Below are 13070 nucleotides of genomic sequence, written 5' to 3' on the forward strand. Positions count from 1 at the left end.
TCCATGAGCTTATTTTGATCTACCAACCTAGATATCAAGAGCAATCATTACAAAAGAGAAGAAAAACTTACTCTAAAATAAAACTCTTCGTTCCACTTTGGGTTCAGCGTCTGGAAGAGAGGTCATTTCATGATCTTTGGTTGTGTTGGAGTGGACAGTTACTAACACAATACGGCTTCACATTTGCACAGACATTTTCCTCATAAAAACAGTTCTCAAAATGGCAATAAAAGCAACATTTACTCAATTACTTGAGACTATTCTATGAACCCAAGATGGATGGGGAGGGACTATATTTATGAAACTGATGATTCATGACTATAAAACCATAAATTACACGAGCTCACCAGAAGGAAAAATGCTGGGACTTACTGGCAAAGAGTGAGGAAAACAAAAATTTCCTTCAGAAAATGACATTAAAAATGATTTACTCTGTCAATAAGGAAGGAAACTCTGCTGACTCCCTCTACCTGCTACAAGTGTGTGTTAAACTTCGAACGGCTGAAGGTGCCCATTGCTTAAATCAATGTCGGAATTTTAAAATGTATTTTATAAAGAACAATACTGATGCTACTGATGCAATTTTAACATCACACACACACACACACACACACACACACACACACACACACACGGGAGGGGTTACAATAAAGGGAACTGTATTTTTTTTCTTTTTCTCAAAATAATAATTTAAAAAATATCCTTTGATCTTCTTCATTCAGGTATCATTCATGTTTTATCAACCTATTAAAATACACATCTTGCAAGATCTCAGCAATCATGTTGTTAAGCCCGAACAAAACATCCTTCTAAACTAAAATAAAGCACTTTGTATAAAGGAACACACACACACACACACACACACACACACACACTCACACACACTCACTCACATATACATTCACACACACATACTCGCATACAAACATTTGTGTAAGCATAAAAGTCAGAGAAACACAATCTGTAAAAATGATCTGTAAATTTCTGAAACTGAGAAAACAGTTTATCAACATGTTTGCCTTTTCGCAGAGGGGAAAGAACCCAGCACAGTATACCACACATGCGAAATAACTCTCTGACAACGATCAATTGGCATTGGCTTAAAAAACAACAGCAAAAGCAAAACTGCACTTTGCCCACACTCCAGCTCCACAGAGAACCCCACCCTAACTGACCACACTTTGGGGGCACAAATAGAACTGAGATGGGGGTGGGGGGAGGGGTGAATGCTCACCTCCTGGCATTCACCCCCCCACACACCCTGAAGACAGCTACATGGAATAAAGCAAGGGGTGTTGCCAGGCAGGCGAGGGACAAAAGCAAAAGCATCAGGGACACAGGTAGAGGAAGCCTCAGCTCTCCCCCAAGCGCGGCAGGCACAGTACAGCACAACACAGCACAGCAAATACTAACCAGGAGGCTGGCTGCCAGAACGGAGACACTCCCTCAAGCTGGCGAAGGGAGGGAGAAGCAGGGCTGCCACTCCAAATGAAAGACATTGCAACACCCTAGTCGCTGGCATAGGTCCTTGGCTCTAGTCCAGCAGGGGACCAGGCCCCCTGACTGCTGTTCCAACTAGGTGCCCCAGCTTCACTGGGAACAGAACAAATACCAGCTCCTAACACTGGGAACAATGGCCTCCTCCGTCCTCATAGGCAGCCTCCCACTGATCTCTACACTGCCTGTTTGCAAACAGACTTTACTGCTAAGTCTCAATGCCAGGTGAAGGACACTGCATTATGTTTCCTATATGAAATGCCCTGATTGTGCTGAAGGTCTGAAACGTTTCCATAGCAGCAGGAAGGATGCAGCATTTTTTAAAAAAGCAATCAAGGGATCAGGATACATTTTGCCAAGTGGTAAGACTATCTCACAGACTCACGGAAACAGGAGGGAGGGAGAGAGAGAGGGAGGGAGAGAGAGAGAGAGGGAGGGAGAGGGAGAGAGAGGGAGAGAGAGAGAGACTAGGTATACTTGACTTAAAGATAGAGCTTGTCAGACCCCTGTACATCCAGAGCAGACTCAAAATGCTAAAAGGAGAGAGAGAGAGAGAGAGAGAGAGAGAGAGAGAGAGAGAGAGAGAATAGTAGCAACTCGCAAACAACTCTGAAACACAAATATAGTATTCTTGGCAGAAAACAGGCAACTTTAACAAAGCCAACCCCCCCCCCCCCCCGCCCTGCACTCAAGACAAGACACACAGATGAAGTATCCTTGTATTTTTTATTTGTAAACAGAAACATAGGGGTGAGTGGATTTAGACACTTATTTTTATGGGGGAAAAAAAAACCACTTTATACAGATAACTCAGGTAAAACATGGAAAAGTTTTCGACTATAGATGATCTTTAGATGTAATACTTAAGACAAAGTTAAAGTACAAAATATTCTTATTTTATCCTTAAAACGTAAATTTCTTCCAAGCAAAAATATAAAACATCAAATTATGACTTACATGAATTTCATAAAAGTTGGCCAACCTTACCTTCTTAATTGTCTTTGTTTGAACCAAAGCAAGTTCTCTATTCTCATCCGCCACATACAGCGACAGCTTCACATACGGGTCACTGCAAAGAAATAGCTCAGATTTAATGGTGCTATTTTTTTTTTTCATTAAAAACAAACAAGCAAACGAAAATAGCAAAATGGAATGAAGATGCAAACACCGGTTATATTTAAGCCCATAAACTAAGCAGCATATTCTAATTAATAAATGTTCCGGTCCAACAGAACCCAAATTAAACAACAACAGAAATACGAAGAAACCAGTGTTCAAATTTTAAAGATGATCTTTCCAACAATCAACTCAAAACAATCAAAGCTGCCGTGACCTTCAGACGTTTGACAGATTTTCAGAGAGATGATTATGTGGCATGGGAAACTTGTTTCCACAAATAAAGACTTATCAGGAATCCTTGTTTACAGCTCATGCATACTCATCCTCGTTTCTACCACGTGGGTAAAATATTTTTCTTCAAGTGGCTATAAAACAAGTTATTCCCATAAACCATGACGGATGAAATAAATCAACACTTCAAACTAAACACTGAAGCCGAGCAGACTCGATGGTCACCCAAAGGTAGAGACTTAAGGAAAGTCTAAGTTTCACGTTTCCCGACTACAAGTCCTTGGAAAACACTACACAGACTTTAACTTGAGAAGCTGCTATCTCCCAGCAAGACATGCACTGAGAAGTGTACCTAGTGTCTGTCAGAGTGCTGATCCGCTGGGTTATCTGGTTCTGCTAACCCAAATGCTCAAAATTGGTCAAGTTTTCATTTTTTAAAAAAGGAGGCTTTGGGGGCAGTCAGGGTAAGTCTGATGGCCTGAGTTCAATCGCTGGTATCCACATAAAAGTGGAAGGAAAAAGCTGATGCCACAAAGTTACATTTTCTGACCTATATATGCATCTACACACACACACACGCATGCATGCACGCACGCACGCACGCACACCCCGGGGGGGGGGGGGAGAAACTGTATAGAGTGCAAAAGTTCTCTTATATTTTCACGTTTCCTGCTTTACTTGTTTAATTATCTGTACCTGATAATTTATTTCTATCATTCTATTGTGCCAGTTTCAAAGATGTTCAGCTGGTCAGGGTAGTGCACTAACAGAACCCTAGAATTTATGAGGAGAAGAAGTCTGAGGCCTGAAGATGGAGAGAGATGCTGTTGTAGGGATAATCTCTTGTTTTCTGTGTGGAGACATCACCTGTCAATAAAAAACTGATGGCCAATGAGTTGAGGTAGGATTAAAAGGTGGGACTTCCGGCTGGGAGAAAGGAACTCTGAGACAGAGTCAGTTGGGGAAAGGATTCACCACTAGGACACAGAGGAAGTCAGTTACAAGTTAGCTGGAGAACAAATCAAAACTTAAGGCCTAGGCTTATTAATAAAGAATACGCTTCAGTCGGCTTTTGGGAACTGAGGCATAGGTGGAAATGCCCATGGCCACACCCTGTCTTAGAAAGATGAAGTGGCTATTCCAACAACAATTAAGCCTTAAAAACAAACAAACAAACAAACAAACAAACAAACACTTCTAGAATATTCACAAAGATTACAGAAAATACTTCAAGATTCTGCATATATTAGTTCCTACTTATTATCTCCAACAATAAGGATATGTCATGAACCCTTCATAAAAGACAAGCAGTAAGAGGCCTATAGTCAAGATATACCGCACAGAACACAGAACTGGGAGTCGGTAAACATAGAGCTGGGAGATGCGTCAGTGGGTAAAGTGTTTGCTGTGCAAGCATGAGGAACTGAGTTCGGATCCCTAGCACCCATATAAGAGCTAAGTATAGATGCACATCTGGGTGGCAGAGACAGGTCTTTCTCAACTCACTGGCTGGACAGTTTAACCAAACAATCATAGTCGTAATAGGTAATAAATGTCAAGAAATAACTGATGAAGATAACCAATGTAGTCCGCTGGTCTCTACACACACCTGAAAGGGGTCCTTGCATCTACAAACCCACCCATCCATCTGAGCATACACCTCGCTCCCCACTCCCAACACACACAAAAATCCAAGGTCTGTAAAGTATTAGTATACAGAAAAAGATACTCATCAACCTTACCTTTGTTCATAAAATAGAAAATTTGCCTCAGGGAAGGAACACATAACTGGACTAGTTTCATTTCTTATCAGGACATGGCTTCAGAAAAACAGCCACCAGGAGCCAACACCTACCACATACACAAGGCCCCAAGAAGACCTTTCCTTGGAGGTCTCTGGTCTGGGGCACCAGTCAATTTTGCCTTTCCGGTCAGTGGGGGTTTAGGCCTTAGCATATCAGAATCTCTGAGAGGAGAGGGCGGTTAAAATATAAATTGCTGGGCTCCAGAGTCAAAGCTGAACTCCATTAACCCAAGGAGAGACCCAAGAATTTACATTTCTAGAAGATTCTCAGATGCAGAGGCACGTGATGCAGGAACTACTTTTGGAAAACCAGTGTTCTAAACGGTATTTGAAAAGAGTGTTTAACAGCAGTAGACTTTATTTCCTTTCTTCTCTAGCCACCAATCTATTGCTTTAAAAGCCCTCAATGCCTGATTTCAGTCTCAATAACAACTTTCTGGTGTTGAGTATAAGCCAATCTCAACCCACACATGTAACCCCTCATTACACAAACTACCACACACTCTGCTGTGTTTTTAGACTTCATGTCCCTCTCCCATCACAATTGTTGGCTACTATGCAACTGACTACAAGGAGTAGCTAAGCTCCACCTTAATAGAACGTCCACATTCTACCACTGGTCATTTATTTACCTCAGTTTGTATCCCCTGAATAACTTGTAAATGGCACACACACAGTTGGGATTTTTGGGCTCTGGTGATGGGACAGCATCTTCCAGTTGTAATGAGTAAGGTACGCCTGCACACATACTGCCTGGAAAGCTCAAGGTGTAATAGACCCTATGAAATACTGTCAAGTAAACTCCCTGGTGCACAATTCAGTCTTAAGGATGAAAGCCAAAGGTCAGCGGGGCTGGAGCTGGCTAAAGGTCAGTGGCGTGCAAGTCCAAGGCTACAGAAAGCTGTAACCAGTCTACATGGCTCTGGTGCGCTCCTTCCTTTTCAGCTGGGGCTTAACCACACTCAACTTTGGGCTACTCATGACTGAGGTGGGTAGGTGGTTCCTAACTCACAGGGTTGTCTAGAAATCACAGAACAACATGGCTGAGCATCAGCAACGGCCAGCACAGTGCCCAACGGTACACATGCACCTGGCATGACAGCCACTGTAAACGGTACTTCTTTTCCTTGGTCTCTTAGGAGGCATCTAGGATTCTCTGGGTCGCTACTCTCTAGTCCCCACTTGTGTTGATTGTTGAGAGTTGACACTGACTTGTTACATCGCTTGAGCTGGGTGTGCCAACCACAGCTCGATAGGTATTCCATGCTTCCTCCTTAGTCACACCCACAGGCACCTGGGTAAGATGCTCAGGCTAGCCACCTTATGCAAAACAGCCCAACCCTGGCTCTGAATTGCTGCTCCTCACGTGTACTTCTGGTACTTCATACAGCTCAGGGCTAGTATTAATGTAACTCTGTAAGAAGCTCAATCTTTACAGGCCCCCATGAATGGGAAGAGGAGTAATATTCTGCAAACCTTTGAAACAAGGTGGGCTTTTTTACTTAGATATACCTTCCCCGGGACAAGCTTCCTATCTTAGGGACAAAAGGCCAACTACACCCTTCTTCCTTTCAGCCCTTCCAAGGAGCCAACAAATTGGTCCTAGGATTCAAACCACATCCCAACTATTTACTATTGCACATTACACGCCTCATGAGGAGATTGGCCTCAGAAACAGAAGGCCCTCACTCCATCTGCTTGGATGGAGCCAAGAGAAGCAAAGCAATGATTAGGCCAAAGTTAGCCAAGAACCCAAGTTCTTGTCTCTGACCGCATACGAGCCAGAGTCACTAAGAATCTGAGGGCTTAGCCTCACCTTAGAACTGGAAGTCCCCATGCACTGACTAGCCCAAGAGATAACCATACACCCTTTCTGCGGGGCACCACTGCCAGAGAGGAATCTGAAGGGGCAGAGGCCAAGACTGGGGTGAAGGCATTCCAGGCAGAAGGGTCCGAGGCCAAGACTGGATGCGGGTTTGAGCTGGGAGTGTAGAATTTTAAAGGCCTGGCTCTGCTGCTGTGAGGGATAATGGGGAACGCAGACTCACACCATAAGGAGGTAGCCGTCCTTTGCAGGGGTAGTGCCCCTTGGCTTACACCCCTATAGTTGCTGGGTAACCTTGAGGAACCCACATAACTTCTCCGTACCATAATCTTATGCAGCAGGGATGGCAGCGGCACTTTATATGGAAGCTGCTGGGGAGACTGACATGAGAGCGGCACTTGGCCAAGAGCAAGAGTCCAGTGAACGTCGGTGGCCTCATCGCCATCTTCACTGAGGCTGCTTAACACACATCTCTGAGTGGATTCCTTACAAGATATGAAGCAGGAGATAGCAGAGGCTTTTCTGCCTAGAGTGAGCATGGTCTCAGCAGAGGTACCACAGAGTAGAGGGCAGGAAGGAAGTGGGCAGGAACTTGGTAGAACACTTGTCCAGTGTGCACAAAGCCCTGGGTTTGATTCCCACTCAGGAGCATGGAGGCGAGAGAATCACAAGTTCCAGATCATTCTTGACTACGTAGCAGGTTCGAGGTCAGCCTGGAATACCTGAGTCCTGGGTACATGGACCCTTTGCTCCGTGTCCACAGTGATGGATGCATTTCTGGCTGTTTGTTAGGGACTGTCAAATAAGGAAAGTCGGGGCTGTCACCAGGGAACCCCAGTGATTTAGTGCAATTGTAAAGACACCTGAAATTTCAGACTGTCCCCTAAAACCAAATGTCTAGGTAGGGAAAACAACAAAGCATACCATGTAGGAGGATGTTAGATGCCTCTTTATTTTGCAGGGAGTGTACAAAGTCACGAGGCGAACACTTGAGTGGCTCAAATCCATTTGCATATAAACGCAGTGCCTCATTTGTGTACGCATGGTGACATTATTTTTACTTTATAGACCTGAGACACACAAGGACCTGCAGAAAGTCAGGGATGAGCAAATAGGGAGGCTGAAGTGGAGAACAGAGCCACCAGGAGCCAACAGGTGTCACTCAAAGTATTCCTGTTCACTCATGACAGGGCACACCAAAAACCCTGCCGACAGCCCATTCTGATTTTGTAAAACTCTCTAAACAGAGGCCTTTCAACAGTCATTTCCCCCGTGCTCAGCATGCAGCCCAACACTGAGAATCCTGGGCCTCTGCACTGCTAAGAGACCAATTCCTATGCCTGGGTGTTGATGGCATTGAGTAGAAGAGCCTTTGGACCTGCACTGATCCCAACTGGATTTAAATTTTTAAGAGATGTAAGCCGGGTGTGGTAGTGCATGTCTGTAATCCCAGCACTCAAAGAAGCAGAGGCAGGTGGACCGTTGTGAGTTCGAGGCCAGCCTAGTCTACAAAGGGAGTCCAAGACAACCAAGGATATACAGTGAAACCTTGTCTCAAACAAACAAACAAACAGAGATGTAAATATTTCTTGGGGACTCCTCCTTATTCGCCCTCACCAGAGGCAAAGATGCAGTCCATGAGAGCACTTCTCAGGGAGAGTTGGACATTGGCCTGCCTGGGTTTACCCTGTTGCTCAACCTTCTAGGACACTCTGAACAAGCACATCCAGTCACGACACATTGCTGCTGAGGTAACACCTGACCAGCTCCACTGACTCACAGCAAGCTGCATTCTTTTCCCACCTGTTATTTGCTCATTTTTATCAGAATAAATAACCCTTAACTTGAGAACTACATATTTTCCAGGGGGCAGGGCAATGAATAGCAGGGCAGGCAGGGGGTTGCCCTTCATTGGGCCACACGTTCAAGACAAATTGTATCCATAGTAAAGATAGGTTGTCACATCACAGCCTGTCTGCCAGCTATGAAGGGGTCTCTCCCACAAGGCCTGTAACATCAGAACCCCGAAAATGGTCTATAACTGAAGGAAGCACATCTTCTTTGGGAAGGGAAGGTTCTGGATGCCACAGTAGACAGGGTATAAGTTTGTTCCCTACTAAAAAGGCACAACTGCTAACGATCACAGTATACAACACGGTGCCACAGATCGAGTTTATTTTGACTACCTGACTGTGACTTAACCATTCTAGAGCGTGTCGCTGAAAAGCCTCTTTCTTGCTCTTTCCCGCATTTACCACCCATGTTACATACTCATTTAGATCCTCAATAAAAAAATAACACTTACAGAACACTTCAGAGCAAGGGGAAATGCCTAGAAAGCGCAACAATAAATAAAACGCACAAATGCATGAAGTAACACCAACTGAAGATTTTTTATTACAAATCATGTAAGCCTAAAAAAAAGTTAACACATCTTAGACAGAAATTGTTCAGTGCTCTGCTACCAGAAAGAAACTGTTGCTAGCTTTCTGCAGCAGAGGACTGCAGGAGTAGCAAGTATACTCAGAACTGATGCTCTCTGACTCAGATCTAACCCTGGTGACTGATCCCAGAGGCACTGGGATATCAGCAAATCCATGCCCCAGATGCTCAGTAAAGCTTCATATAGGATAAGAGAATATCATAAGCATGCTCTACCCAATTAGGGAAATGATTAAATAAAGTATGATATAATCATGAAACCGGAATATTATAAGCAATTAAAACCATATTCTCAAAGATATTTGAAAATGATAGAAAACATCATAAACATTAAGGATTATGAATGATCTAAAAAATGTGCTTAATTTAAAAAATAGTCAATTGGGAAAAAACTAACAAAAATATTAATAATCATCTGCTTTAGACATTGTTCTTTCATGGTTCTTTTTCTGTGCATTGGTATTTTGCCTGGATTTCCGAGAGATTGCATCCACTGAACCCGGGGTTACAGATCCTTGTGAGGAGTCATGCGGACGCTGGGAATTGAACTCGGACTCTCTGGTTCTCTGCTAGAACAAGCCATGTTCATAACCGCTGAGCTATCAACCCCAGCCATGTGATTTATGTTTTTCTTTCTTTCTTCACTGTTCTTGGTTTGTTGTTTTGCTTTGTCTTTTCTAAATTTGCTCTGATACTTACAAGTAAGGAAGTGTCACTTACAAGTGCAAAAAAAAAAATGTTGTGAAAATGCCAATTACGATTGCACATACCACTCAGCTAAGATACACTCCAGTGAGCAGAGGCTTCACTAGCCCAAGCAACCCTCACGTTTCTTTAACTCTAGAAAGTGGCCTTAGATACGTGGCCATGAGGGACTGTTAGAGAATGCTGCACGCATACCAGTCCTTAAGACTGAACTGACAGGCAGGAAGTAGATACTGAAATTTGTCACTGAAGTGACAGGCAGGGAGTGACTTAATCTTACGCATGATCTCAGATATGAGAAGAGTGGATTACGCTACAGTCAAATTCAATCCTATATTGTAGGACTGTGAAGGGGCATTAAAACATGCTGCCTTGGGCATAAACTGTGAAGCTGGTTCAAAATACCCTCGGAAGCTTTGGTTACGATTTTGCTGCTTGGAACAAGTAGTGATTTAGTGCCTTTCTTAATCACTGTCTTGAAATCTCTGGTTGTGACTGCTTGGTTCCCTACAACCAGCCTTGCCACCTACAGTCAGTCACTTGGGGGGGTCCCAATCCTGGGCCACGGAAACTCCTGAGAGCCCTGCCCACGAGGCTGTCTATCAAATGCACAGGCACCTCTCATTCCTCCTGTCAGGGACATGAGGTTGTTCGTGAGGATGTCGGTGTGAGGAGTGTTTGTTAAGGCGGGAATTCTCTCAGTAGCTGCGTATCCTCTGCAAGATCAACACCGTCCAGGAAGGAAGCTGAGAGAGAAAGCTGAACCTGTGAGTTACTGGGTTGTGTCAAGGGGAAATGAGAGTATATGGCGGCCTCTACCAGAGGCTGGTCTGTTAGGTACTTCCACTTCTTTTTGGAGATAACCAAAATCACGAGGCCACAAAAAAAGTCAGAAACTTAGCTGTCTTTGGGAAGAGATGCTGAGTGCTCAGCACTTGCAAATGGCCTGAGATGGGTACCAAGGTGGAGGAAGGGAGACTGGCCGCACACACAAGCACACACTACGTTTGTAAGTGATGACTTGATAGTCAGGAAAAAGTGACAAACAGTAGTTTGTTGTTGTTGTTGTTGTTGTTGTTGTTGTTGTTGTTTCCTTTCCCAGAGACATGGCTTCTCTACGTATCCCTGGCTGACCTGGACTCGCTTTGTAGACCAGGCTGGCCTTGAACTCACAGAGATCCACCTGCCTCTGCCTCCCAGAGTGTTGGGATTCCAGGCGTGTGCCCCAAGCACCTGGCTATAAATGGTAGTTTTAAACATACACATGCATGAGTGTGCACACACGCCATCACTAATCCTCACAATTTCCAACAGGGTGATTCTCGTACGCCTGCTTCGTGGATGAAAGGAAGAAAAGAAATGTGAGGCCAGATTCTGAATTTCATTCTACTTCCCAAGCCTGCATTTTTTGTTCAGCACACTTCTCAGTGCGCATGTCCCATAGTGCCACCTAAGAAAACCAAAGACTAAAAACAGCCTTAAGGGACTGGACAGTGCTCAGCAGTCAAGAGCATTTGCTGCTCTTGTAGAAGACCTGGCTCACTTCCAGCAGGCTCCCAAACATCTGTAACTCCAGTTCCAGAGGATTCGATGCTTCTCTGGGCACTACACAAAACATGGTGAGTAGACACAGATGGAGGCAAAACACCCATACACATAAAATAAAAGCAAATACGTCTTTAAAGCAAACAAAAGAAAGCAGACTTATGGACAGTGCAAATAAACACACACTTAAAACTATACACAATGTGTCCGCATGCATGCATTCACAAAATCCTGTTTACGACTATTTGAACTGTGCCAGTAACAAGGTTGACAGTCACTTTGCTTCAAGACTGAAATACTCCCTAGTCTCACTGCTGCAAAGGCAAAGCCAACCCTACTCTAGAAACCCATCCAACTATATAAAAGGTGCTATCCTGCTGCCCTGTTATCTAAGTGGCATTCATGTGTCACTACCCAGAAATACAAACACATGGCCAATCTGCATGTGGTCCCTTTGCTGGAATGGAAGCAACTAAAGAACTTAAAAACACCATGTGTGGGAGATTGAAGAGATGGCTCAATGGTTAGTGGCCCTCGCTGCTCTTTCAGAGGACTGAGTTTGGCTCTTAGTACTCGAGTCGGGCTGTTCATAACTGCCTGTTACTCCACTTCCAGGGGATCTGTTGGCCTCCTCCAACCTATGAGGAAGTCATGCCCCCAACCTACACACACACACACACACACACACACACACACACACACTCTTTCTCTCTCTCTCTCTTTCTCACACAGACACACACATACACACTCACAGACACACATACACACTCACACACATACACACACACAATATGTATCAAAGGATTAAGGGGTGTAACACCAATCATTAACAGCAAGAAGTAAAGTCTAAGTGGGTGTGGTGGTGCACAGCTTTAATGTCAGCACTAGGAAGGCAAAGGCCCGCATGCTCTACATAGCAAGTTCCAGGACAGCTAGGGCTACTCAGAGTGACCCTGTCTCAGAAGACAACAACCCCCACCAAACAAACAAACAAAAACCAAAAAGAAGACAAGGCTGAAAGAGCATTTAAGAAAGGTATGCGGCTTGTCAAGTCAAAGGCCCGGCTTCCTCATCAGGCAGCGTCTCTCCATTGGTCTCATACTTCTGTTTAATTCCCATGTCAACACGTAGCGTTGCCTGCATTATCTCCTCAGGGGGTTCCAAAAATAGCTCCATCAAAGACAGCAAAAGTACAATTTCCAAGCAAACTTGAGGGTGGAAGCAATTAACACTTGTTACCCTGTGACTGAACACATAAAATTTCCAAACCGATTAGACAAGACTTTGAAAAGATTTGTTTATAAAAGCATAAACTCTGGGGTACATGAGTACATCTGTGTACTCACAAACAACATGAGAGCACTGAGTGGCTTTATAGATGACTTAGGAGAACCATGCTGCCTAATGGAAGTGAGACTCAGAAACAATCCTTTCAGAAAGACAGAAAAAGAAACGGGTTTCCGAGACCAGAAATGGCCCTGCGTTTCCCTTGCTGTGCACGCCACGTTCCTTAAGTGCTGCCCTTACTATTCCCTCTGCAGCAAGCTTGGCAGAGGCTATCCCCAGTGAGATGGTGGCCTCACGGCTAAGCTCCCCACAGACAGGCAGCCACGGTCTGTCCCTGCAGTCCCTCGGTAGCTAGAGAAGCCTAGGCTACGGTCCTACCAACTCCTGTTGTCCTTAAATACTAAATTACTTCCTCAAGAAGTTCTCTGAAAAATCAGTACGATTTTCTACTAGAGCAATATTTTTCACTCTAAAATAGGAATTTGGCTGAGTTTGATTAGCCAGAAAAGAGAAGGCAACTTATGTGGTACACATGCAAAGTGGTCACGTAAGAAATCTTGTGTCATAGAGAATACGCATCCTACAGAAAATCAAGACATCAGTGCGATTACATTT

The 13070-nt window shown here is 44.2% G+C and overlaps 1 protein-coding gene across 5 annotated transcripts in view; it reads right to left on the reverse strand.

Annotated features, from left to right (window-relative positions):
• Positions 1–13070, reverse strand: part of NEDD4L (NEDD4 like E3 ubiquitin protein ligase) — a 336053-nt gene that overhangs the window by 136499 nt on the left and 186484 nt on the right. For 4 of the 5 annotated variants that reach the window (XM_084778010.1, XM_084778011.1, XM_084778014.1 and 1 more), the window contains 2 exons: positions 2485–2566; positions 72–110 (listed from right to left, as the gene is read on the reverse strand). In XM_084778010.1, coding sequence (XP_084634136.1) covers positions 72–110; positions 2485–2566 — 121 coding nt within the window. Of the gene's footprint in view, positions 1–71; positions 111–2484; positions 2567–4589; positions 4673–13070 lie in introns of those variants that run through there. The other variant, XM_084778012.1, reaches the window with a different exon arrangement.

The sequence above is a fragment of the Acomys minous genome (genome assembly GCF_964271855.1).
Source record: "Acomys minous genome assembly, chromosome: 4".
NCBI classification, from domain to species: Eukaryota; Metazoa; Chordata; class Mammalia; order Rodentia; family Muridae; genus Acomys; species Acomys minous.